Source organism: Anguilla anguilla, chromosome 1 (genome assembly GCF_013347855.1).
Source record: "Anguilla anguilla isolate fAngAng1 chromosome 1, fAngAng1.pri, whole genome shotgun sequence".
In the NCBI taxonomy this organism is placed as follows: domain Eukaryota; kingdom Metazoa; phylum Chordata; class Actinopteri; order Anguilliformes; family Anguillidae; genus Anguilla; species Anguilla anguilla.
In genome coordinates this window covers 26,026,763-26,054,549 of record NC_049201.1, presented here as the reverse complement: position 1 = coordinate 26,054,549, position 27,787 = coordinate 26,026,763, and the positions used below count along the sequence as shown (strand labels likewise).

Here is a 27,787-nt window from a genome sequence, read left to right as displayed (position 1 = left end):
AAATTCCAAGAAATATGACCCCAATCGACCTGATGGGGGCGCTATAATTAAAGGTCAAAATTTTGAACTTTGAAAAGTCTTAACTCCTACGCCGTGAGTCCGATTTACACAAAACTTGCTACAGACATCCAACTATCTTCACTCTACAAATTTGCCTCAAGAACCATTAAAGTCCATCTGACTAGATTTTCCGCCATTTTGAATTTTTTGAAAAACACATTTTTGACATCTCCTCCTAAACCGTAAGTCTGATTGCTACCAAATTTTCTGTGGATCATTACTGGACCAAGCTCATCAAAAGTTATTACTATTATTATTATTATTATTATTATTATTATTAGAGCAGAGGACCACAATGGATATACGTTTGTGGGCTTTATCGTGTATTATAAATCCTCAATGGTTTTATATGTATATAACATTGCCAAATAAAACATTATTGTTATTATAATAATATTTTTGTTTTATTTGACAATATTAAATACACATAATACTGCTTCATCTGAAAACAGTCATCACATACATTTAAAAAACCATAAATGATTTGTAATTTATTTTTAATAATAATAATAATAGTAATTTATTTTTTCATTCATTTTGGTGATTGTATGAAATTATGTAAGCTAAAGATAGAACTCATTTGCATGTAAAGTCAAAGTGAAGGACAAACGTTGACAAAGGTTTCACACAACAGCAGGAAGAAAGAGCATTACTGAATATTTAGGTAACTCAGGTAGGGCTGCTACTTACACACATGCACACACACATTCGCACATACATGCATTGCGCACACACACACACAGGCTCACGCACACACAGAGACTCACACACACACACACATACATGCATTGCAGACACACACACACACACACACACACATTTAAAGAAATTGTGCATAGACCTAACGGTTGCTGTCTGCTGAGGCATTGAGTTGGGTAATGTATTCATTCCATGTCCCTCTGCAACTCAACCCACTTTCCTTCAAGGGTCTTTTTAATTGCTAGGTGTGATTGACACTATATTCGCTCCTTAACATTGAAATTACTGAGGACTGCGTGATGCCTGTCTACCTGCTGACGTATACAGTGAAAATATGTTAGCGCTAAGTTCAATTTAGAATGCATTGAAAAAATGCATTGACGTCACCACGGTAAACTAGGCACAATAAGTGGAACAGGGCCTTACCTGGCTGCTAGGTAACAGCACAGTCACCTCTCAGGATGTGTAAAATGCAGCATATAGCGTCCCAAGCCTCAGGCTAACTGCCTGCAGGGGGTTCTACTGGATTGTGTAGGGTCAGCCAGGCTTCTGTGCAAAAATAAGTACAGGGAGCTGGAGCATTGGTGTGTGGGCTGGGGGCTGTTGAACGGGCTCTTGATGGTGAAACAGCATGCTGTACTGAGGATGCCACTGTGCAGTATACTCCACACAGAGCAATAAATATTACCCAGCCACATCTTTTGCTGCTGCCGCCAGAGGCATTCCTCACATCAGGGTGGGAGCCAGAAAAAACAGCTAAGACACTCGAGCACACACACACACACACACACACACACACACACACAGATATCCTCAAATGCACACACACACATAGATATCCTCAAATGCACACGCACACACACACACACAGACACGCACACCTATGCATACTCACACACATGCACACACATAATCATCAACATACAGATACACTGTCATACATACATACAATGTGCACATAGATGTACGCATGCACACACAGACAGCCTACACATAACGGACTGCTCCAGACTTGTTGTTTTAGCTAATGTAATAAACTCTCCCTGCTTTGGCTGGATTAGTAGACCTACCATGATTGTGGCTTGTAGTGGGGCTTAGCACCACCAAGGCTACACACTGGCCTAGTTGTCTCAGGCACAACCAATTAAAAAGGAAAATAAACACACACAGGGCTCTCCTTGCGCACGCACACACACAGATACACACATACATGCACATTAAGAAACCCACACAGGCATACACACTGGGACACGCACGCACACTCACCCCACACATGCTCACACACACACGCAGACACACACCCCACACACACACACGCACACACACTCCACACATGCTGACACACACACACACACACACACATGCGCGCGCGCACACACACACATGCACACTCACAGGAACACAGAAAGGGGGAGAAAACTGCAGTGACCTTCTCCTGTCGTAGAGCGTGAAATTGGGTTTAAGGCGAGACTGGGTTGGGGGGTGGTGGTGTAGGGGGATATGGGGTGTAAAGGTTAACCTGAAATGCAATTGGAGGGTAGCGGGGGTGGGGGTGGGGGGGTGTTAAACTCGTGGGTATGCAGAGCACGAGACCAAAACCTGCCATTCACTGTGCCACAATCGGCCATAGAAACAGTCATCTCCCCACCTCCACAGGCCAACCACGTACAAGTGTAGAATCAATGCTCATCATTGGACCCTGTATTCACCTCAGTTTATGTGAGACTTAGCTGTAAGGCTGCCACGCATTCACCACCAGTCAAGATGTGTGGTCCTAACAGTCTTGCCTATTAGTCACAGTGTAGATAGGGGTAGTGGGGGCAGTCCACTGCACTATAGCTAGGCAAACCTTAACTGTGTGTTACTGATATTGCTGATAATGAATTTGATGGACAATGGAGTGCCTGGATGTGGACAGTTAGCAGCTGAATATCACCACAGATGTTCTATATAAAAAACCAGATGGTCAGCTCGTGCGTTCTTTCCATCCTCTGCTTCCTGTAAGAGGCTCTGATAGGTAACATGTTTCTGGCACTGTCTGCTTTGCTATGCTCGCTATGGACATTCTGGCTTCAACCACAGCCCTTCACGAAGAACAAGCCAGAAAACCAGAACACTTTGAGATTCAGTAATTGTAGAGAAAAATATTTCTGTGCTAAAACTCTGGGACCAGATGTTTCGTGACTTCATGTCCCTGAAATATTTTTCAAAATCCCACATCTTAAATGAACTCCAATGTTGGATTAATTTACCAGTCTGGCAAGTTGGTAACCTCTTCAGTTTTTTTCGGTCTGGTGGCTAAAATGCAAGGCAGACAAGAATAGATCATAAGAATAGATATGACTCGATACTGGATGACTAAATTATCAGATTCTAATGATTAGTGCCTTAATGCCAGTGGGTGACTCTTCCCCCCTACAGATTCACTGTGGCAATATTAAAGGTTCATCCCAAAAGTTCACAAACAGTGTTTGTTAGTTCGTTATGCTGCCACATCCAAAAGGGAAGGCATTATAAGTTGAGAAGTGTGCATAACCACTACTCATGTATTCATTAGCTCAGTTCAACAGCATTTATCAGGCCATATCCGCACCATCTAAATTAGGTATATTTACATGTAGTTATTCACCAATTATCCCCATTGGGGAATATCAAACAATCATCACATTAGTGGCCTGACTATTTGAACAGCCTTTTCGAAGATTAGACAAATTGCATCATTATGGAACGGGAAATCATCTCATTAGTAAAATGGCCCATTCGAACTTGAAGTGTTACACTGGAAAGCATTCCAAACGACCGGCTTTCGTGTGGGAGGGCGGGCTGGGAAGATTTGCGAAGGGAGATGTGCCAGCCATAGGAGCAGGTCTGGCCTTCACTCAGTGTTGGATACTTCCATAGTGGGCCAATGATGAGCCTAGGTGAGCTGAATGGCCTGTTTTCTCCATCACATGGTCTTGTGTTCGTAGGATCTATGTATGTACATGTAACATAGAATAGAAAATACTGTCTACAGCAGTGGAGTTTGGCAGTAGTCCTGTAGGACCACAGTGTCTGCTGGTTTTTCGTGTGTTTCAGCACCAGTAATTCAATTACACACCTTGATTTCAAGACCTAAATCGATCTTAAGGGAACCACAAAAACTTGCAGATATTGAAATGCCTCCTGGTACTGGGTTTTTTGACACCCCTGGTCTATATGATTTATCCTGTGTAGACCAGTTTGGTTGCTCATGCTTGTCATTTCCTAGATCTGACTGCCTTAGGGTACTGTTGTGTATAAGCTTCATGTGCCTTTACATTAGATCGTGATTTCCAGCTCACCATTTTACTGCTGGAGCCACGAGCAGGGTCCACACTGATGGTCGATGGCACTGTCAATATTCCCCCCTCCCTTGCTTAATTCCCTTGCGTAAATAAAGGTAGGATTTTAGTTGTGTTGGCCAAGTCTTCTGCGATGCCCATCCATCATGCCTTCTGCATTCTTCGCAAACTCGGCCACATCGGGATGAGCTGCCATCAGCACAAAGCGGCTAATTAATTACAGCCAGGCGGCAACGTACAGCCTTGCTTCTGTCCGCGGCGAGGCAGTGCATTGTGGGATACCGGCGAGCCCCAGAGGAACGCTGGTGGAAGTGGAGCGAGGACTGGTGAAAAAAATCGTAATTCATAATCACAGATTAGAAAAATAAAATTACCGGAAAGTTCTAACTGGCATTCGGTCTCGTTTTGCGTGACCGTAGCAATGTCCGGAAGTCCTTGTACAGGGCAGGCTTCCTGCTCTCATAGCAGGCAGCGATGGCTGCTCTAAATTTAGACGGGACCACCAGCAGGGTGCGGTGTGAAGCCTCGTGCCTGGCGGTGCTAATCTCTGAACTGTGAGCAGGTGCTGTGGGCGCGGGGCATTAATTCGCCCCTCCCGTCCGCTTCACCCACCTGAGCTCAGTGAAGCGGGGAATCCGACTGAGAGACACCTGCTTGTGGTGACAGTGGAACCTGCTCCCACTCCAGCGCAAAAACCTCAGTGTGCATGTTAAAAAACGATCACAGCAATACAAGACCATTCATTACGCTTTCTTCTTTAACGATGCATGGTGCCTGACTGTCTGTTTTAAACCCGATGTATCGCATTTTTACTGTTTTTATTTGAAGCTGATCATTAAAATGACTGAAATTCCTGAAAATGCAATAAAGGTATTCAGTTCAATAGATTCACCTTGATAATGGCACAGTGCAGCCTTCTTTGTTTATGGAACTGAGTTATGTGCTTCGACTGTAGCTCAATATTGATTATGCTTTCTTCAGTCACAGGCAGTCCCTTGCTGCGATCAAGCAGCTATGTGAGAGAGTAGTTCGGCTCCTCTGTCCACTTGCATCCTAGTATTCGTTTGTGTGTGCAGTGAGAGATTGGACAACGTGTTTCACCTTGTTATTTGGGGAAAATGGTGTCAGTTTCAGTGTGCATTAGGGCGTGGCCTGTATGTGTGTTGAGGAGTGCTGTGGTTTTTTCAGTGTGTTGGGGCAAAGTGCATCACTGCGGCATGTGCTGGGGAGTACTGCATTACCATTAGTGTGTTAGAGAGCGCTGGGGCTGTCGACGTTGATTATGAAGTCCCAAGGAAAATGATTTTGCAGACCGTCTCAATTGCAGATCGCTGCTGTGAGCATCCTCACTTTCCCCATCCCCTGGCAGACAGAGCTTACTCCGCTGTGATAAACCCAGAACCCCCCCCCTCCCCTCCCCACTCTGGGAGACCAGCTGCATTTTCAGCGATAGTCCCCTGTACTGCATTTATACTGTTCTCCAAAGGGGGGGGGGGGATACATCTGAGCAAACCAAACACGGATTTGTGGCATCAGCATGCAGGGAGATAGCAGTAGGCACAGACGGGAGCGGAGTGATTAGACCACACGATTATTTTTTTTCTCAGATGGGTTTTCAAAGCCAGCTGACTGTGGGAGGGCGACTCACTCCCGGGGCGGGGGGGGGGGGTGGGGGGGGGGTGTTCTTCTGAAGGGGGAGGCCTCTCATCTGAGCTCTGCCCGCCTCGCCCAAAAGCGGAAAACAACCTGTCACCTGCCCCTTCATATTCCCGTCTTTCTGGCTAAAGAGAAAATGCCATTTCTCCCTAAAACTTCTAACAGGACACACATCACAAGCACGCTGCCATGCTACCTTTCACTGGTTGCAAATATTGCCATTTTTGTCCCATGAAATTAAATGCATTTTTCCGATGACTATTTACTGTCCGTGTTTTATTAAATATACATATTATCATCTAATATCTATAAAGCCATCAGATAAAGGGTTCACTAAAGGTTCACAGAATTTACAGTGGCAAGCAATGCATGTTCACATAAATATAGCACAGCAATGAGACAAAACAGTATGATTAACAAATTACTATTTCAACAATTACAAATTATTTATAATGAACAATTATTATTGCATTCAGCATACTTCACCCATTTGGGGACATGAGAAAAGTATGCTGAATGTGGTACCTAGTTGCAAGGAGCAGGTAGGGGTTCAGGGCACAAATGGTGAAAAGGAAATTGAAATGGGGGGTGGGGGGGGGGGGTGGAGGTGCTGGAGACAGCTGACGCTAGAGGGATGGAGCCACGTGGTGATTTTTATACCTGTAGAGAAATACAGTTTGGCAGGTCTGAGCGAATGGGGATTTCTGGAAAATTTCCCTGCCCGATCTTCGTTTGAAACTCCAGTAAAATGGATGACGTAAAAAGGGCTTGTTGTTCTTTGATGGACCCCGGGGTGGTAAAATTAGAGCCCATTGCTGTGATGTCATGGCAACCGCTAATACGCTGAAGTCGGAATGACTGCTTGTCTGGGTGAAAACTTTGCCATGACAACGGGAGAACATGTCACATCTTCCTGTGGTATTGGAGCACTGAAGAGGCTCTCAAATCCCTGTTAGCACTCCGGTTCTCACACAGCACTCAGGCAACCCCACGCATGCTCCATTTCCGGGGCCTCAGAGACGTATATAAAAACCACACGGGCTGACCGCATTTTCAATAAACACAAAGAATTGAATCTCAGGGAGTTTATTGGTCTCTGGTCATTTACAAACGAGAATGAAAATGGTGCTGACGGCTGCAATGTGAGCTTGTGAGAGATGGACAGTGTATTTACCTTATCGGGAATGAAAAAGCTTTCAGGAAGATGACCTCAGTGAGGTAGCTGGTGGGCTGTGGGTTGAAAGGAGAAGTGGACAGAGAGTCTGGGGGCTCTTAATTTAGTCCATTGAAGTGCATGACCACATGTTAGTTAACTGTGTAGACACAACAGCAGTCTGCCCTTTGGCCCAGGACAACATTGTCTGCCTACCTCTCCCATTTACAACTATAAATGAGTCTTGATGAATGAACTTCAACAGCTTTAGAGCTGTCTAAGACCTGTCAACTGTTGATATGATTAATGGTTTGTGTCCACCAACAACTGAAAAAGTGTAGCTTTTTAATGCTTTCATTAATAATATGGTAGCTCTGAGATGCACCACACAAATACAAAAAATACAAAAAATAAAAAATCGAATAAGAAGAATAGAAGGCCCTGAGGGGCAGCTCACAAACATACAAAAACAAGCAGCCCCGGAGTGTAAGACAAAAACAAACACTAACAGCAAGGTGCTGAAACAACATACCTGAGCGAAAACTAAAGTGAAAAACAAAAACAAAGAATCTCATGGTGCTTGGATCAGCATGACACATTTCTGTAATTATGGCACCTTTTTGTTTTTATGCTGTATTTGCACTTCAGAGCTGCAAGGTTTTGTTCTTGAATTTCTTTTACTAGTTTTGCTAGTTTTGCACTTCAGAGCCGTCGTGGTAATAGCCTCACATGCTTCATTGCCATCCGTGTTGAAAGTGATATTGCCAAACGATAGTTAATTTGCTATTTGCCAGTTCTTTAAGAACATTTAAGTATTTGCAAGTTGCTTATAAAAGGGCTTATTACAGCACTGCCACCTGCACTTCAGGAAAGCTAGGCTGTTAAAAATGTAACATATTGATGTGATCTTTTCACAATCTGTGCTTCATGTGCTCTCTGCCTCACATACAGCAAGCTCACATACAACAGCTGAGTGGGCAGTAACCAGCTATCATGTGCAGCGTTACGCTTACCGTCAAAATGAAAGCTGAGAGATTAAATTCGGTGCTGAGAGAATTGTTTTTTGGAATTATTACTAAAATAGCTTCATCGTGGGACACCAGCAGTGTAGCCTTTCATTAATTTAAGTGCTTAAAACGAAACAATTGATAGTTGTTTAGATGCTACCTTACACCTGCTAAACCGGTTTTTCCTACACCTATAAAAGACCATACACCTTTACTTGTTTTATTGTCAGCTGTCTCGCTCCTTGTTTTCCATGGATCTTAAGCCACATGTATCCCAACAATGACCATTCCAGAGATGCACGCTCAGGCATTCTGCCTGGGTTCTTGTTCCTCACCAGAGCTGCCTCCTCACCAACCAAGGCTCAATTGGGTGGTAGTGTTTCCTCTCAGGATTGCCAACCCACCCGCTGTCCAGTCTCACTCTGCTGCTCACTGGTTGTCTCCAGCACCCCGCTGTCCCAATCCTTCTTCCTCGGCGTCTTGCTCTCCCCAGCCTATACAAGTCAACTACCACTTCCTTATGGGACTGGACCATGGCTCTTCTTCTGCTGAATTAGTCCATGACAACATAATCTGTCGAAGCTCATATACTTTGTCGCTGGTAACTGTCAATCACCCTGATAACTGGAGGTATCTCACACTCTGAAACAGTTGAGTTTAACCCTTATACCCATCAACCTGGGTCTGGCCGATTGTTCTGACTGTAGACCGTTCATTATCTTGTGTTTTATGTCCACTTCCAAATGGATTATTCAGCTTCAGCCTGGGAACTTCACAGCAATGGGCCGTTCATTTCTCCCTAAGACTAGCTGGCATCTAGAATCTCTTGCCCAATTGCCCTCTCCTTGGTTGTCTATTTGATACGTGGAGGAATTCTCCCAAAAGTGTTACACTCAATTTGAGCATTCCTACTCTAGAATTAGATTACACATGTTGTGGTTACTAGCATGACCACACATTCATGTAGCACATGCAGATAATCAAGCCTTACCTTCATGTTCAGGTCTACACTGTGACTTATTGTGTTAGGAATATTCATAATCAGTGCGATACCTGCTCTACCTCTTTTGTCTTTGGGTCAGTGCTAATTGCAGTGAGTCATATTTCACCTCTACCCAGGCACTTCATAGTAAGCTGCCAGCTGTTTGCTTCCTGGCTTTTGGTCACCCCGGCAACCCATTGCCTCAACAACCTAAGCCATTGCCATTGTATAGCTAATGCGTAAATAATGTTAAATGCCTTATTGTGATGTAATGCCGGCTTTGTCTAAATGCAAATGTATGTGGGCTACCTCCCTCAAATAGCTAGTCTTTCAGATGAGATGGCCCACTTAACTTTGTGTACATACCCAGTTGTAAATTGCCCAGGTCTATAACCTCAAAATGGCAAGATTTGTAATATTGTTTGAACAGCAAGATCTATAGCTTCATCCATTGGCCAAGTTTTCCTGCTCTGCAGCCTCATCTGAATGATAAGACCTGGAATCTGGGGATGTAGCCTGTTGGCCAGCAGCTAAGTATATGCCGTGACTCAGTAATTATATCCGGCTGTAACACTTGCCTAACTTTTATATGCACTTTGTAAATTATTTAAATGTAATACTAAAGGTCTGCAACATCATCTAATGGCTGAACATGGCCAGGTATATAGGCTGCTTTGTCCAAAATAAATTTGCACAATGACAATTGTTGAAGGTTGCAGCACTTTTGTATTGTTACAGCCGTTTGCTTAACCTTTTTCTGCATGCCTTTTGTAAATCGCCTTGGATAAGGCTGGTTAAATGATTTCATTTTCTGTTAATGCTATGCTCATGGTTGTGTGCATCCCCTTCCTTCGAATCTTTTAGATCTGTGGCTCTAGTGTAGCGCCCCGGGGCTTTTCCTATCTGCTTTACCAGCTAGTAAAGTTCAATACCCCAGGCCATTATCTGCCAAACCCTGTCTACAGTGAGATTTCTTCCCTTTGGGGAGTTTTTTCACCTGGCTGTTTTTTGGGGTTCGAGCTGTCTTGCCAAATCTTTTTCTATTTTCTTTAGCATCTACATGACAGTGTCTCTGTAAAAGCACAATACAAATGAAAATTGGATTTAGTTTAACTGAAAAATGTGCAGTCACTTTCAATGGCCAGATCTGCCAAAACACCTAAACATCAAAGCAACCAGGATTCTTTAACCTGGACGTCATACCTGGGTAAAATCTCATCAGATGCCTTTTGATGGTTGACAACCCTGCTCTACAGTCAGCTGTTTTAGACCGTCCTTCAGGCTATTACAGTAAACCTGCTAAAACATTTTTTTTTCCAGCTATGGAACACCACCCATCGCCCCCCCATCTCCGTCCCATGTTTTATTCAGCGGTTTTTAATTTGTCTGCTCTCCCCCTGTCACTGATTTGCAGGGGGGTCGACAACCTCCTCCTACTGCCAGGTGTGACCCCGCCTCCAGACTCCTTGTCAAATACATCATGTTCCAAATGCAATGTACAGCATGCTTCAATAAAACTCAATAAATAAAATCCATTTCTCACAGTATAAAATTAATTTCGCACAGCATTAAATTCATTTATCACTTACTGAAATGTAGGATATAAATGTGGGTACAACTCAGAACAAAAATCTACCTGCATCCATGTACCTGACACATGATATATATAAAAATACAACATCTAAAATTTATTAGCGCGTACATATTACAAGTGTTCATCCATATCGCAGAATATGAGAGATTTACAAAACTGTGACAATCTAATATATGTAGGAAATTTGAAGCTCCAGGGCTGTTCTCATAGAAGAACGAAGCCATATGTGGAGAATCACGCCATGTTCGATTCTGAAGGAGGAAAGTGTACTTCATATAAATTCATAGATGCTTAAATGAACTGACATAGACTATCATGGGATATTCAAAGGGAAAAGAGAGGGGAGGCTGTGATGATTGATAATCTGGGGGATTTTGTATCTGTTGAGTCCCAAAGTTATTTTAATGAAGTGTCAGGCAATGCTGTTTTGAAATGAAGGGAGCTTGTGTGGGCTGCGGCCTCCACGTCTTTGGCTGTTTTTCAGTACTGGTAGGACTCCAAGGAAAACGAGCCAAACGCAGGAAAACGTTCCGCAGTAATTCTCCGATACAGAGCAGTTTTTGTAAATTTTGTGTTAAGTTAAAGTGCTTTGACATTTGTTCCTTGTTTCAACCTATACCCCCTGCCCCAACCTCCACCTCGCTACCCAATTACTGAATTTGAAAACATTGCTTTCCTTTCTTCTTGTTTTGTTTGCTTTTGTGCCTGGAACCCCCCTCCTCCCCCCCCCCCCCCCCCCCCCATCACCCGTCAACTCGCTTACCCCCTCGGCTAATTTCGTACGATGGGGCCCTGAAGTCAGACGCAGACAGCATGTTGATTTTATTACTCTCTTGGCCGCGGTCAAATCGGATCGAGATACAAGCCAAACAGACGTGTTTTATTATGCGCTGGACGGGACGTTGCACGTGTAACCAGCCTTCGGACCTTATCAAAGGGGGCTTTTGACTTCTCGGTCTGACTCCCTCTCCCACTCTCCGTATTCCTCTTTCTCCTCCGCCACCACGAGGGCCCTCTACCCCCTTTTTTGTCGGTCATTTGCCAGCGAGCAGCTTGTCGCTTTTTTTTTCGTATGTTTTTCTTTTCCTGGGGAAGTAAGAAAAGCCGAGGAGAGGTGCAGTATATCACGTAGCCGGGGAGGATTCGGCTAATGGGCGACGGGGACGCGGGGCACGTCTCACCCTTGCGTGTCGCCGGGCTCATTCCAGTTCATTTCCCTCACAGAGACGCTGTTTCTGCATCGTGTACGTGCGGGCGGACGCGTTTGTGTCTGGGCGTGTGCACGACTTGTCGCTTGCTGCCCCCAAGCTCATCTGTATCTCATACGAAGCTCAAGGGGGTCCATCCGCTGTGCATTGTACGCAAAAAATGTTTCTTTAATCGCTTGTCGTGAGCGTTTGAGGGAGTCGACAGCGCATTCTGGATTGCTCCTGGGCTTTCGCGTCCTGCCGAGCGCATATCAGTCAGAGTAAACACGGAGCGCCCCGCTTTCATGGGCTGAATATAAAAGAAGAATTTCATTTGGAGGGGGACGTGGAGAACAGGAGAAGCTGAAGGGCGGTCGTTCATCTCTGAATGCCCCCAGGCTGTGATTTTTCTTTTGGAGGGGGGAGCGGTGCGGTGTATGTATTTATTCAGTAGCCACTGATCTCTAGCGGGGAGTGGGAGTGTGCCTTGATTGGCACCTCATTTATAGCTGACTGTCTTGGCTATGCCCCTGCTGGTCGGGACGTCCCAAAGCCAAATAAATGCCGGTGGCTTGGGTTACACTTGAGGCTGTGTGCCTCATCAATGGGAGGCTTGTACTCACCTACCCACTGCATGTGGCTGGCAGCTGGCCCTGGGGCTCATTGGACCCATAGGTTGGGGGGGGAGTATGCGAAGGGGGTGTGGCCTCTGCTGAGGTAGGGTTGGTTGATGGTGGATGATTGTCAAGGTGGAGGGGAGGGGGCACGTTGGCTGGCCAAACATGAACAGCCTCTTTTGTCGACCTGTGTGGGTACCTCCTGCACCATCGGAGGCCCAGCATGGTAAACACAGCTGTAATGCAAACAAACTCCTGATTCACTGAGGTCTCTCCTGCCTCAACGGTGCGTGCCATCTCAGGCAACCGCAGCTAAATGCCTGGAGTGGCTTTAATTTAATTTAGAGGTTATGAATTAAAAAAGGGCTACATTCAAAACCCGGGATTCTGGATCTTTAAAGTGCTCAATATCGGAAAATGTAATGTTTGAAGGTATGGAGGTTTGTTAAATGAAATGGCCTTCAAATATAATTCCCTGCCTGATAACTATTTTAATTTGAGCGAATACTTTGCATGATTAAATGGGAGCAGCAGACATTAAATGAATTTTTAATCAGAAACTATATATCTGAATTGAGTGCCATGATAATTAGACACGTCACATTATGCAGAATCCTTTATGTACCATTATGTATCTTTAAAATGCTTTTGTATTATTTATCGGAGCTCAATGGAAAACAGTATCTTCAAGCCAAACATTGTAACATAATGGCATTAATGCTGGATTATCATTAAGTGACAATGTACAAAGCAGATCACCAAACACTAATTCCCTTAATCCCCCCTTGCTTTTTGTCATCTAGTGTTTGAATAGATCGAGTAAACAACCTGCTCATTTTAATAGGCTGTGCAGATAATGCTCAACCGTAGCTCCAAACACATTGAAATCAAAGTTGCTCCACAGCATGAGGAATAATAATACAATACTAAGTTTTACTGGCACAGAATTTCCAGCCCTAAACAATATACAAAATTCCAGACGCCGTCTAAAGATGCGTTTAGCAAATGTGTGATTTGCTTGTCTCAAATGCATATCCCAGCTATTATGAAGCGAGAAATGCCAGGAGTCCATGGCAGTACCTGTCATTAATCCTCGAGATGAAGGCGGCAAGCAGAGGGGGAAGCATGTGATTTCTCCCAAAGCTTCTGTTGAATAAGTAGGTGCTATACCTCGTGATTTTCCGCGGCAGAGCTCTCACGTTTCGAGCGGTGGCGAGACTAAGGTGAGGAAATTGGTATTTGCGGCGGAGCCTCGCCCGTGCTGTGCCTTGGGGGCCGCGGGCAGCGTCCGCTCTCTCCCAGGAACCCCGACAGTAGGGTCTGAAGGGCGTGCGGTCCTCAGCGGCTGCTGGTTTCCCTTCTGATGAAAGGTGAGATATCTGCGAAATACTCTAAAGAGAGGCAAATGCACATACTGTGTTCAACAGAGATATGCTTTCCCTGAGCACCCAGTGGAATAGAAGCACAAAACAAGACTGAAATTGAGTGAAATTATTGATAATCTGCATATAGCGTTTGTCAGATTTAAGTTATGAACATAATAATATGATTGTGTTATACAGTTCTACAGGATAAAACCATGAAATTACTAAGAAATTATTAAGAAAACACCTACAATGATGCATATACAACAATGCTATGATACGGTAGGTATCATATATGATACATGATACACGCCATTTTTTCTCTCAATGGTGCATCACTAAAATGGATATTCTCCAATCTGGTCCCTGCCCACAAACAAATATGCTTTCATCCTTATCAGCTGAGTATACAAAACAAGTATTTTCTTAAATCCAAGCTCACAACCCACTTTACGGGCAAAGACATTTTCAGCGCCCAACCTTTCATTATAAGCCCTAACTTACAGTATGCTCGAAGGTGAAATTACGGTTATTTTCGGCATACTGCATGTCAAAATAACAGTGCGCAGACCCACCAGCGCGGTGACCGTGGTGATTGGTGATGGCGAGCTCCTGTAGGAGAGACATGTGTTCTTCACATGTGTCTCGTGGCCCGCCTCAACCCCGTTCACCGCCCACCGGAGGGTCCCGACCCAGCGTTGGGCACCGCTGGGCTAAACCGCAGGCCCTCTCATTTCAAAGGGCTTAGCGGGCGGGGTCACACGCTTATCAGAGTGCAGCCCTGTAGGCCGGGCAAATGTTGGCTTTAACTGTGACCAAATAAGAAAGCGGTGGGGTACTAATCAGCTTTTGGGGAAATGCAGCGGCATTTCTGTGACAGCAGTTTATAAATAAGGGCTTGAAAGGCCCACACAGACTTAGCAGCAGCAATACGCTGGGCTCTACCCATGGACTCTTAGCCTTATCAGCTGTGTTACAAAAACATAAAGCACAGCGTTACTTTCCTTAAAACCAAGCTTTTAAGCCAGTAGTTTAAATCACAGGACAAAACTGTGGTCTGTGAAACCACTGAATAAATATAATTTGGTCACATATCAGGCTTATCCTCTGCAGTACAGTCCTCTACACAGACTTCAGAATAAAAGATGACCCCACATGCAGTAATGGCCCTGATCATAAACATGGTTTTAAAGTGTATGAAGTTCAACCACTTCAATATCAGCTTTAAAAAAAACACCTGTTAAATGTTATTTTGTGCTTGGTGTGCGTTTATGTCGAATGTGAAAATGACATGTTCTGACATTGGACATTTGGATTGCCGTTATATACAATTACATTCAATTAAAATTTTTGTAACTATATTAAACATTTAATCTATAAGCTATCACAGTAAAACATTTTCATTTGATTTCAACAGATCATCATAATGTGTTCTGTATCGTAGTTATTGTGTTCTGTTATCTCAGAGGTACATAAATGATCACTGCAATGTCAAAGGTCAAGTCTGACACGTGGTTCTTCTAGCAAGTTTTCACCCTTATTTCTTACACATTTTTGTGCAGAACACAGGGCAGCCTGATAGAATTTAACTGAAACAAATGGCCCCCTTTAAAGTATGAAATGGTAATGACACGCTCGTCAGTTCGGATCCTCCTTTAAAAAAAAAAAAAACACAAACCATAGTAAGTGCTCCCTAGAATGTTTAAATGTGCATAGCGTGGCTGGGGCATGTTTTTACATCTGTCGCAAGGGAGCAGACAAACAGAGGTGCACTGGAACATGTCAGAGTAGTCTCGTTTCAGTAGCAGCTTTGTAGTGCTTGAACTTTAACCTCCCCTACCCCCGCCTTGTTTGGCCTAGCGGGACGCCCGCGTGCAGCAGGATGTTAATTGATTTGGCCCAGGCAGCTGCAAGGAGTATTAATAGCCTAAGTGTTTCCATAACCAGTTCAACAACAGCCCGACTCCCCCTGGAATATGTTAATAAAGGTGAAGAATTTACTTTCAAAGGTAATGGAGAGCAGAGGGCGTTAGGGGAGAAGATTGTAACAGTGTTTACCCGCTTTGATATTGGAAAAGCAGAGGCGCGTGGACGGAGTTCAGAGAAACCCTCCCACTCAGAGGCTTTAGTTAGAGACCAGCCACTGCCTGGTCTCTGACTCATTACTGTGCAGGTGTTAGCATGCAATCTGGGCTCTAGAGAAAGAGAAAGAGGGAGGGGGAGAAAGAGGCAAAGAAAAAGAGTAATGCATTTTTAAATGATTTTGCCTTTCTTGTGCTTCATGTGATGCTATGCAACTGTGATGCCATTTGAGATCCTGAAAGATGAAATAAAATGCTATCCATCTATTATTGTTGTTGTTATTATTATTATTATTCACTTACAAATATCAACAAATGACTCTGTGGATCTTCAATGCATACCACTGTCCTAAGAAAATATTCTGTATATACAGTGTGGGTTCCATAGTTGGGGTTCCAGCAGATAGGGATTTTTTTCCACCTCAGTCAAAAAACTATTTAAACCAAAGCATCTCGGCAAGCCAATGTTATAATCAGCTGTTTTAATTGGCCAATTGAACGATCAGAATCAAGGAAAACCAGACCAGAAAACCTGCAGTGAGGGGCAGCATAAGGGTAGAGTGGGTGGGGGGGGGAGGTGTGGGGGTGTGGGGGTGTGAGTTGGGGGTGGTAGTGATTTAGGATGATTCCAAGGGCCCTGACTGAATATATTAGGACATTTTCTTGGGTGGTGGGGCCCAATGTGAGATCTTTTCATGGGGCCACTTGTGGTACCTTTGCCTGCAGCTCCTTGGTCCCAGGGTTTCAAATTCAAATTCTGGTTCCAGACTGTATACTACTCTGAGGACCAATTTCTGTCTTTCATTATAGTTTCAGTGTCTTTTTATTTTATTTAATCAGGATAGGATTCTTTTTCAAAATATCCTGGCTGAGACAGGCAGCAACAAACCAATTACACAGAATTAGAGACATACAACATCTATCAAAATACAGAAAACTGAGTCAAAATCACAGTCGTAAATATGGTACACAGCACCAAATCTAGCCAGAACGTACAGTAGACATGGCAATGAGACTGCCATAAGATCCTTTTTTAAAGACACAAAGAGAGACCAGGTTAGCTTATTGCAATGTGGCCGCAGTGCTTATAACTGGCGCCATGCACTTGCATTGGACAGGGTCTGCTGCTTTTGGGATTCAGAGAACATTAGCGTATGTGCTAGCGCAAATTGTGCCGAGGTGTTTGGCTTTCCACTTTATAGCGGCTCTTGACCCCTGTGCCATTTTAAAGTGCACTCACCTGTGTGAGATGTCGCCCCGGACCGAGCCAGCCGCTGCTGGAAGCTTACATGAAACCTGGCCTGGTCTTTCTCTCTCTCTGAAAAGGGAAAAGAAACTCAGTTCACTGTAATGCAAAGGCAGCCACTGCTGCCATTCTTTTTTAACCTTCTAGCATTTTATTTGGATTTGGAGGTTATGACTCTATATTAAAGATAGGTGTCTCAAGGGAGCCTTTTTATGTAACCTTTACTGAACCAAGAAGTTTATGTGAGCGTGCTTTGTGTGTGTGAGTTCACACAGAGAAAATCAGCATCGTTTCTTCTGTTTCGTGTTTGCACGGTTACAATTATTAACATGCAAGGTGGAAGGCAAACTCATATGCTTCACTGCTTCTGCCCGTGTGTTCTCATGGGTGTGCGTACGTTTGTTTGGTAATGCATGTATGTTTATGTTGCGTCTGAAATAGTGTTCATAACACTCTCACTTTGGGGTCTTGAATACTTGGCAACCACTGCATTGTTTAATCAGAAGGTTCTGGTGAATTTTGAACTGCGTGTCACCTGCGGCATTAGGCAGTGCTCTGTGTGACAGTCTTACCAGGGAAAACACTTACTCACATCCGGGTTAAGCCTTCCTGCCTGCGTTGCAACACTTTATATTTACTGAAATAATGACAAGCCTCAGAAGAGAGGCAGGAATATAAAGCTTGTATCAAGTATACTGCAAAAAAGATGCCTGAGATCCCTCTGCCTCTTCTACCAAGCGTTACACTTTTCCATGACGGGTGAAATCATACCGATTGGAGTGTCATTAATCAGTGTTCACTCTATGAGGATGGCACTCATCAAGAAAAACATGAAATATGCAATACTCATATTAATTTTCTGTCCACACTTATCGGAAGAGCTTATGATTTGGCAGTGATTTGGGAAGACTGCGTGTGGCATTGTCAATGCTGAAGATGCTCGCTAATGGTTATGCTACAGTCTTGTTATGTTTGTTATATTTCTTCATCAGGGTTTCCCTCAGGATCATACTTAGTGCTGGGGGAATTTCCTCAGAGGGTGGCGTGAAGCGGTGAGCTGTGGTATTATGGTATAGCCTACATCTGACCTAGTGAAAACATGCCCGCAACTTTTGAATGGTTCAACATACAATTATGGAGATCTGAGCAGGGTTGTAACTGAACTTCTTTGACAGTAGCACATGTGCTAGTATGGTCAAAAACTTTACAGCACAAATAAATAAATTGTGAGAAAATAGATTTTGATCACCTTTGGAGCCTATTATTGCCATTTGTCGACATGAGGACCTGAGTTCTGCCAGTGAAAGTCAAGGAAGCCATTATGAGGCTGAGAAGTAAGAAAAACAGAGACAATGGCCAGGTTTAAGGTTAATTTGTGTTATGAGTTAGTGACACGCTACCCTATGTCATGTGGTTAGTTTATTTAATCAGTCTCATAAAATTAAGTTTCAACTATGTAAAACAACAAGGTCAGAGGATTTGCTATTCCAGACCAACGCATTCATAGCAAAACAAACATAACAAAAAAGAGCTATAAAATCACCTAATTAGGTATTACAAGTTTCACAATGTCCTATTGTGTGATGTTAGTGTTAAATAAAACGTGACTTGGACAGATGCACAGATCTTCCACTTGGGTCTGCCGGCAAAGGAGATATTGGAGGAAAATTCTGGAGATACTTGTTCCTCAAAACAGCTGTTGATGGCAAATAAACCAGCTTGGTTTATTTTACAGATGGTAGCAGACCAACTCTGTCTCAATGATCAGACAAGATGCATGTTGGGAAAGGAGTACTGTATATCTGATTGGGTAGACAAGTGTCTTTACCCTCAGAGCAAAGTTGTTAAGGTTTGGGTCAGTTTTTATGCTCACAAAGTCACTGACGCAACGGACGTGTATTTCCTGGAACCTGATTTTTAGATTATTTTGGGTACACAAACATTTGATTGGCTCATGGTATTGGAGCTGTCGATCAAACACTGATAAATAAACTATTTATTAGTGCTGTAATGTTTAAGCGTGTTAAATTGGGCTCCCTATTTTCTCCTCAAAGGGGAAGTTCCTGCCCCAAGCTAGTGCCTAACTGATCAAGCAGTAAGTTTATTGCAGGGTCGCAGGAGGAAGGGGATAGGCACGTCATTTTGCCTTGGTTGACCAGAGATGTTAATTGTGAGTCTAACTCAGAGGAGGGTCAGTCCCGCGGTCAGGGAGCCAGAACAATTTCCTGTGTACAGTTATACATTGTTACATCTTCATTGATGATGTAACTGCTGATAGCAGCAGCAGAATGCATTCTGAAGTGCACAGAGGCATCTGATCTGCTCAAGTTAAGCAAATGCCTCCAAACTCATTTAATGATGCTTCATCCTACAGCAAGACGGAGTTAAAAGGAGTTTTTTCAAAGCGAAAAACTGGAAAATTTAGACAGGCCAAGTCTTTCAGTCAATCTAAATGCAATTGAACATTTGTTTCATGGGGAAATCAAAGTGTATAAAAATACATTTAAAAACTTAGAATGTGCACTTTAACCATAAACTTTTTTTATAGAGAGGGCTATATGAACAGAAAGGGAGAATATCAAGTACAATGGTTCACGAAATTACCTAGTGATAGTAAGACTGCTCAAAAGCTGCTATCTCTTGCACGGTAAGGCAAGAATTAGAGTTCTAAAGTATTGCAAGGCATAGGTCATGTTACAATGTGATACTGACAACTGGAAATACATCTCCCATAATGCAGGCAATTGCCTGTCTTGGGAGAGAAATCACATTGAAATTCTGTCTGAAGTCCTGTAGATTTAACATTAATAATGATGAACCACAAAACTAGTCACACGGGTGCGACAGGAATATTTTTTATATCCGCACAGTACATTTTAAAATGGCCAATGTGACAATATGTTCGCATGTTACAGCCCTGCTGAGTCTGAGGCTTTATTGATTTTTCTCTGATGTTTGTCGAGGCAGTTGTGAATACGTCTGTTAATACCTTGGGGAAACAATGTGCATTGTTTGGGAAAAAAGTATGAAATTAAGAGCATTTTAAAATGCCCTTGTGTTTTATATACACACGTGCGCACACACACACACACACACACACACACACACACACACACACGCGCACACACGTACATGCATGCCTACACACATACACACACACCTCTGTGTATACACAGTTTCATTTACAACAATACAGAGGAACTTGGGAAGCATGCACGAACACACAAATGCTGTACATGCAAATCACTTGACAGTGAACAATTAAGTAAATTCTCTTGATCTGTTTTTAAGTTTTGAAAGTCTACATGTTTCCCAAAATTTCACATCCCAAATCCAAGGCCTAAATTGCCTACATTTCACCAAAATGGAAAGTCAACAGCTAATCAAACTGAATTTGTAAATGTCTTTTCACATGCAATTCTGACATCTCTCAAGAGATTAGACAGTATGTGAATCCGTTAACTGATTCAATTAAGAGGATTACGCAATTAATTGCAAGCATTATGAAATACTTGTTTCCTGGTTACTATGCTATCCCTACAGCAATAAGGCATAGAGCCACCAATTTCACCATGAGTCTCCATATCTATTGAGCTGACAAGATTTATCTAAAAAACATCAGAACATTATCAGGAAAGGAGAGTCTAAGGCTATGTATTGCAATCATTCTGGAACCTGTACTTAAAAGGGCGCTTGTATGAACTGTACCAGTTCAGTTTGTTAAGTTAAGCCAGGGTAGATCTGCTTTAAGAGTTAATGTCACAGTGGGCAAATTTGTACAAAACAATCTAAAGTACTAAAGTGACATCTTGAGTTGGATGTAAAATCACCACCTAAAGCTGAACCTGGCAAAGACAAAGACACGCTAACACCCCTGCTATGTGTTCTCCTCTACCTGACATCTTTCTCACTCTGAGCAACACCATTCTCTTTCTTTCAACGCAATGCTTGGAGTGCTGCTAGATGACAAATTTACAACATCACAAAAATCTTTTTTTGACAGTTGGGTGTGCAGATTCTTCTTCCAAGTCAGGAGAATCTTCCCATTCCTTACCATCTTCTGGTTCAGGCTCCTTTCTACAGCCTCCCAGAACACTCCTACATCACCCCCTTCCTCATTGTCCTCCACTGGCTACCCATCGTTACTCGCATCAAATTTAAAACCTTGGTGCTGGTCTACTGGGCAACAAGGGGGACCGCCCCTTTGTACCTTCAGATAATCAGATGTCTGGCTCCTCCAAGCCTGTGGTCGGTTGAGGTTCCTACAACAGTCAAAACAGCTGAGTTATTGGGCATCTTCTGATGCACACTGAAGACTCACCTCTTCAGACTCACCTTGGCTCCTCCACCCTGACCCTGTTCAGCAATTTTACCAGCACTGACGCCTGATTAGGTGTCACTTATTTTGTGTAACTTTGTGTACATCTGTGATTCTTTGCTGTTGCTAATTTGATGGAATTTAATGCTCATTGGGGTAGATTTGTTCTTGTCCATGTAACTTAGTTGAATGTTTAAAAGGGTAGTTGACAAGTTGTCAATCAAGGCTGCACTTCTTGCATTTGCTGTGTCTCTTTGAATTGTACTTTCTCCCTCTTGGGAACTACTGCACTTCCCTGAGTTGTGTTTGAATTGTAAGTCACCCTGGATGAAAGCGTCTACTAAATTCCAGTATAGATATTACACCGAAACACCCCTCTGGTTTATTGGCAGTAAGATGAGACTGTGAGTATTGCCTGTAGAGACACAGACTATAAATGCCCTCTGAATTATTCAAGTATCCGTATCAAGTGTTACCTGAGAGGAGAACTGAAGGAACATTCATCATGAATAAAAGAACAACAAAAAAGTTTTTCAGTTGATCTGCTGACATGGAATAATTATGGGCAGGGCATTCATTCGTTTCCTGTGACTTCATAACAATGCCTAGGCCAAGTAAAAAAATAAAGCCTAGGTCACTAAATGAATCTCCGATGCGGTTGTTCCAGATTGTTGAAACACTGTTTTTTAAAGTAAATATTTATATTGACATTCCAGAATCCACCATAAGTAATTTTCTTTTGCTCAGTTCATAGTTAGAGGAACTTTGAGAACACGAAAGGATTTTTTTTTGTCTGTAAAACAAATTCCTAGTGCTCTAGTCTGCAATCATTATCTGCTTGTAGACGGGTAGAGTATACTTTGTACAAAAGGGTAACCAGGGACAAGCCCAAGAACACGACAGAATTTTACATTGAAGTAAATTAAGTTCAATTCAAACGAGGGAGGTTTTTTTTTTTTTGCATGATTGTTTGCCAGTGGTTTCATCTGTTTCAATCTGTGATGAAGTCATATGATCTTGATTGAAGCAGTTTGATCATTAAATCTGACGGGTACATTTTTTCTGTGATTGCAGTCTATCCCCTCCCTCGTATTATATTGCTTCCTAATGAGAACAGACAGGGAAGGACAGTGTGTGGAGTCTTCCGCACCGGATCACCCAAAGGGTTTTTATTATTACTTTTTAGCATTAACAGCATCCAGATGACAGCCCCATATATCTCAACTTTACAAACTCCAAATGAATGAGATTCTTTCTATATGTACTAATACAGTTGTTCAGAGTAAAACTTTTGAAAAAAGCAATAATTTTATTTCCCAAGAAGATGGATGGAAAATGATTGGCACCCCTGTTTTCAGTACTTTGTGCTTTCTCCCTTCGAAAGGATATGTTGGAACACCCTGAAGTTCTGTCCTCAGCTCGTCATGGTTTCTGGGACTGAGTAAAGGAAAGGGAGATGATGAGCTGCGCTTTAACAGGCATAGCCAATTGGTCTGTAAGTGGCGGATTAAGAAAAGTCCCAGTCACAAATTCACAGCGACAGCAGGAATGTACGTTTTTTAAAGTTTGAACAGACATACTTCTGTTTGACTTGGGGAGGAGCATTGATTACCTGTGTGGTTACAGGCTACACCCCAAACCCAGGCAAGAATTGGGGGGTCAATTTTACAATTTTAAATAATGACTTATTAATGTTTTCTTAATTTCTTTTCAAGACTCTCCTACCCAGTCATATACATAATCTGGTATGATGCCAATATATCACAGTACTAACAAAAATCACAGTCAGGAATACAATACATAGGAACCAAGAGGGAAGAATTAAACGCAACATGGCCAACAGCTGTCTTTAAGAGCTACGTATCCATTTTAGTTTAAGGAGGCAATCACCAATTTGCAGTATATAGGCAGTAGTATGTTCAATACAGTGTGCCATATCATGTACTGTACCATCATATTCCATAGTCAGGGTGATGACTAACACTGAAATGAATGCTATATAATATCAAATTTCACATACATATTGGAGTGATCTGTTGCTCAGTGCAAGATTCTTGAAACTAAGGTAAAATCTGAAAAGGTGTGTCTCCAGTCAGTGTCCTTATGACTTGCTGTAGTCATGGTTATTTTCCAGCTCAGTTGCTTGTAATCACATAAGTATGCAATGAGAGTACTTCAGCTTATGTCAAACGCAAGGCCTAAAAGCTTGCAAAAGCTCAAACTGGGATCCCTAAAATGCAGCCATGTGACAGTAATTCAAAATCATATTTAATGCACTCCTGGCAGCTTGTGATTTCAGATTTCACTGGGCATTCAGCTCCTTTTTCAGCTTCCTATTTTATCTGCAGTTGTGAATAAATGCGTATGCATTTATGTGTGTATGTGTATATATGCATTCATGTATTTTTCTGTGTGTGAAAGCATGTTTCTGTATGCGCATGTGAGCACTCGTGTGCATGTGTGTGTATGTGTGTGTATATCTGCATGTGTGCATGTGGCTCTGTGTGTGTTGTGTTCGTGTTTGTATCTGTGTGTGTGTGTGTGTGTGTGTGTGTGTGTGTCAGTTCTTCTGCGCATCACTGATTCGTTTCTGTGCTGCTTCTCGGTGCGGATCAAAGCAGCAGCCAGAGGCGGTGTTGTTTTTGGTTGGAGGCTCTCGCCGCTGCCCCACCATGCATTAAATCTACCCATTCGATGAGGGAAAATACTGTGAAATGCTCACTGTGCGGTAAACCCCCATCCCATTTCTGTCAAGGAGTGCTATTCCTATCGATCAATTCTCATTTTTGCCAAAACTGAATAAACGAGTACAGCACAGAGCAAATGTTATCTGCTTTATAGTACCAAGCAAGCCTCTTACTATTTTGACTGAATTGACTCTTGCAGTATAATCTTTCGTAGTATAATATGTTGAGTTCCATATCAGCAGATGTACTGTATGGGCGCATACTTTTGAACTTACTGCAAAGGGCTTTTGCGGTATCCTTGGAAGAAAATCTACCATAATAATATAATCCATAATGTTTGGGACAAATACATTTTTTTCTTGATTTGGCTCTGTACTCCACAATTTTATATTTGTAATCAAACAATTGCGGTTAAAGTGCAGATTCTCAGCTTCTAGTAGAGGCTACATTTTGGTTTCACCTTGTAGAAATTACAGTGCCCTTTTTACATAGTACCCTCTCTTTCAGGGCTCCATAATGTTTGGCACAGATGGCCTCACAGGTGTTTCTGATCAGTCATGTGTGTTCATTTGCTTCCTTAGTGCAGGTTTAAAAGAGCTTTCAGTATCTAGGCTTGATTCTAGGCTTTTGATCGCATTTGCAGTCTGTAATTGGCATTTGTCAACATGAGGAACAGAGTTGTGCCAATGAAAATCAAGGAAGCTATTATAAGGCAGAGAAATAAGAAAAAAATAGTTTGAGCCAAACCTCATGCTTACCAAAATGAACTGTTTGGAACATCATTAAGAAGCAAGAGAGCCCTGGTGATCTCAGTAATTGAAAAGGGCCTGCTACGCCAAGGAAGACCTCTACAGTTAGTGTATCACTCAGCAAACAAAAACCCCAAACCCCTGTTTGACAGGTCAGAAACACTCTTCAGGGGGCAGGTGTGGAAGTGTCAGTGACTAACTGTCCACAGAAGACTTTAGGAACAGAACAACAAAGGTTATATTACAAGATGCAAGCCACTAGTTAGCCACAAAAACAGGATGGCCAGGTTACAGCTTGCTAAAAAGTACCTAAAAGAACCTGCAGAATTTTGGAAATGGGTCTTCTAGACAGATGAGACCAAGATTGACTTGTATCAGAGTGACGGCAAAAGCAAAGTGGAAGCCAAGAGGAACTGCCGAAGATCCAAAAGCATCCCCCCTCATCTATGAAACATGGTTGTTCGGGTGTTAAGTACAGGCCTGGCAGAGTATCAACAAAGATATTCAGCACCTGGTGATGTCTATGAGTCGCAGACCTCAAACAGTCATTGTATGCAAAGGATGTGAAAGTAAACATGACTACTTTCATTTACATGACATTCACTTGTCCCAGGTATTATGGTGCTCTGAAATGGAGGACTGTGTATAAAAAGCACAGTAATCTCTACACGGAGTAACCAAAAATAAAAATACCCTTCGATTAAAGCAGAGAATGTGCAGTTTAACCACATGTGAATTGTTTGATTACAAATCTAAAATTATGGAGTACAGAGCCAAATCAAGAACAAATATGTCTTTGTCCCAAACATTATGGAACTTACTGTATATATATTCATTAGACATTTTTCCAACATGTTACAGTAGCGGGGATGCTGAGAGACTTGTACACTGTGGGGGATTTGCTAGGGGAAGACAAATATTCCCATGACATTGCCATTAAAGAGAAGCATTGCCCCGCATCAGCTTTTTCCTGCAGTATTAGCAAAGACAGGGTGTAGTCCTCTGGCTTTGGGTTAATTGGTGCACAAGTTGTTTTTTAATTGTGCTTTCCTCTCAGTGTTTCTCCATCTCTTGGGTGTTTTGAGTGAATCCAGGCAAAGTCCTTTCCCCAGCCCCCTGAAGGTGAAATGGCAACTGCCTTTCAATGTGAGGGACCCATTAATTAGCTTGAATAATTGCACTACAAAATGTGCACAATCCTTAGGTACCAGAGAGCAACATAAAAAAAAAAAATTAAATTCAATTAATTTTTAGAAGGTAAAATGTATTATTTATTCATAACATTGATATTTATGAAAATACCAAATTTTTGTGTTTGTATGGCTGTGTTTTAAGAACTTAAAAGCCTAGGCACATGGATTTCTCCCAGTAAGAGTGAGATTATGCACAAAATATGGGTAATGGCTATTGCATGCTTCGGTGAAACCTGAGTCACTCATCTGAAAAGCAGAAAATATATGTAGAAATTATATGAGGGAAACCTAGAACATTCACATTTAGCAAATGGCTTTTCAGATTGACTTACACGGATAACATTTTTTGTTTTGCATAAAATACATTTTTGGGTGCATGTGAATATTTTACTAAAGCAATTCTGGCTAAGTACCTATTTCATGGGCACAACAGTCCCCAGCTGTCAAATCGAACCCATAGCCCGTGAGAAACAAGTCCAGTTCCCGCACCATTAGAGCTCACTGCAGTAGCATAGAAGACTGTACGGAATTTGAACATTCCAATGGGGACATAAGATAATATGTTTGCGCTCATGAACTGTACTGTATGGTAAAGTATTTTTTAAAGACAGCAAACTCTCTGGCTCAGTAGTTCACCTGTCACAAGTGGCTCTCATTCCACTGTGCCAGCTGCAGTCCTGTCCCTCGCGGTCTAAAGAACGTTCCGGCGTATCTCAAGTGGGAGTGCCAGCCTGAAGGCTCTTCCTTTGTCTCCTCCCTAGTCTCTGATGTGTTGCACCTGAGGCCGACAGGTTCAGTAGATCACCAGTTTCTTTTATTCAGCAGTTTCCAGGCACTTTGTGAATAACAGATCGAAATAAATTCATCATACTGTCATAATATCCTTTCAGTTGAGGTACTGATACATCCGAAAGTGTGAGGATTCAAAAACCTGAAAATGGGTCCAGCTACTGTATGTGCCAGCAGTGACTCACAGTCTTCATTTCAAGAACAAAGTATTTTCGCTTGAACGGTTGAACCCTATCTCCTTGCATTTTACATGAATTATTAATGAGCTAAACAGTGTGCTATTTAGATCTCTAGATATGATTACTTTGATTACTTGAATATCCTAAGAGGATATTATTTCCACAACCATTACCTTACCAATGCAGATTTACATAGCTTCACCAAACACACATAGCTGGCAGTAACAACAGAGGTCTGTGACATCACAGCAAACTTCCTGTCTTAACACTCTTGTGCATCTGCTCCCCTCCAGGACCCCTCGTTCCCAGTGCTGCTCCAGGACAAGCTCCAGGTCCCCAACAGCACGCGCAAGGCCTGGAACGAGCGCGACAGCCGCTGCGATGTCTGCGCCACCCACCTCAACCAGCTGAAACAGGAGGCCATCCACATGGTCCTGACCCTGGAACAGGGCGAGGCGTCGCCCAGCTCGCCCCCGCCCCTTGCCCTCGCCAGCCTGCCCGGCCTCGTGGGCTCCCGCGGCGCCCAGCAGGGCCCGCCCCGGGACTGGGCCTACCTCCCCTCGGCCTACCACACCTCCAGCTCCTCCTCCACCACCCCCGCCACCAACACCACCACCACCAGCTTCTACGCAGGCTACCCGAAGCACGGCTCCAAGCCCAACAGCCTCGGCGTGGGCAACGGGGTGGAGAAGAAGAACGGGTCCCCCGGTCACGCCAGCAAGCCCGGCGCTCAGCTGCCCACCCACCCGCCCGTCAGCCCCAGCGTTGCCAATGGCAACGGGAACATCCTGAGCTCCACGGCCCTGCAGGCCCATCAGTACGTGGACGGCACCTGGTCCATGTCCCGCGCCAATGGGGTCACCCTCTACCCCTATCAGGTATGTGCTAGCCACCCTGATTTTC

General features: G+C 43.1%; 1 protein-coding gene across 1 annotated transcript in view; it reads left to right on the top strand.

Moving 5' to 3' along the window:
- Positions 1–27,787, top strand: part of kif26ba (kinesin family member 26Ba) — a 118,096-nt gene that overhangs the window by 19,151 nt on the left and 71,158 nt on the right. The window contains exon 3 of the mRNA XM_035381528.1: positions 27,178–27,762. Coding sequence (XP_035237419.1) covers positions 27,178–27,762 — 585 coding nt within the window. The remainder of the gene's footprint in view (positions 1–27,177; positions 27,763–27,787) is intronic.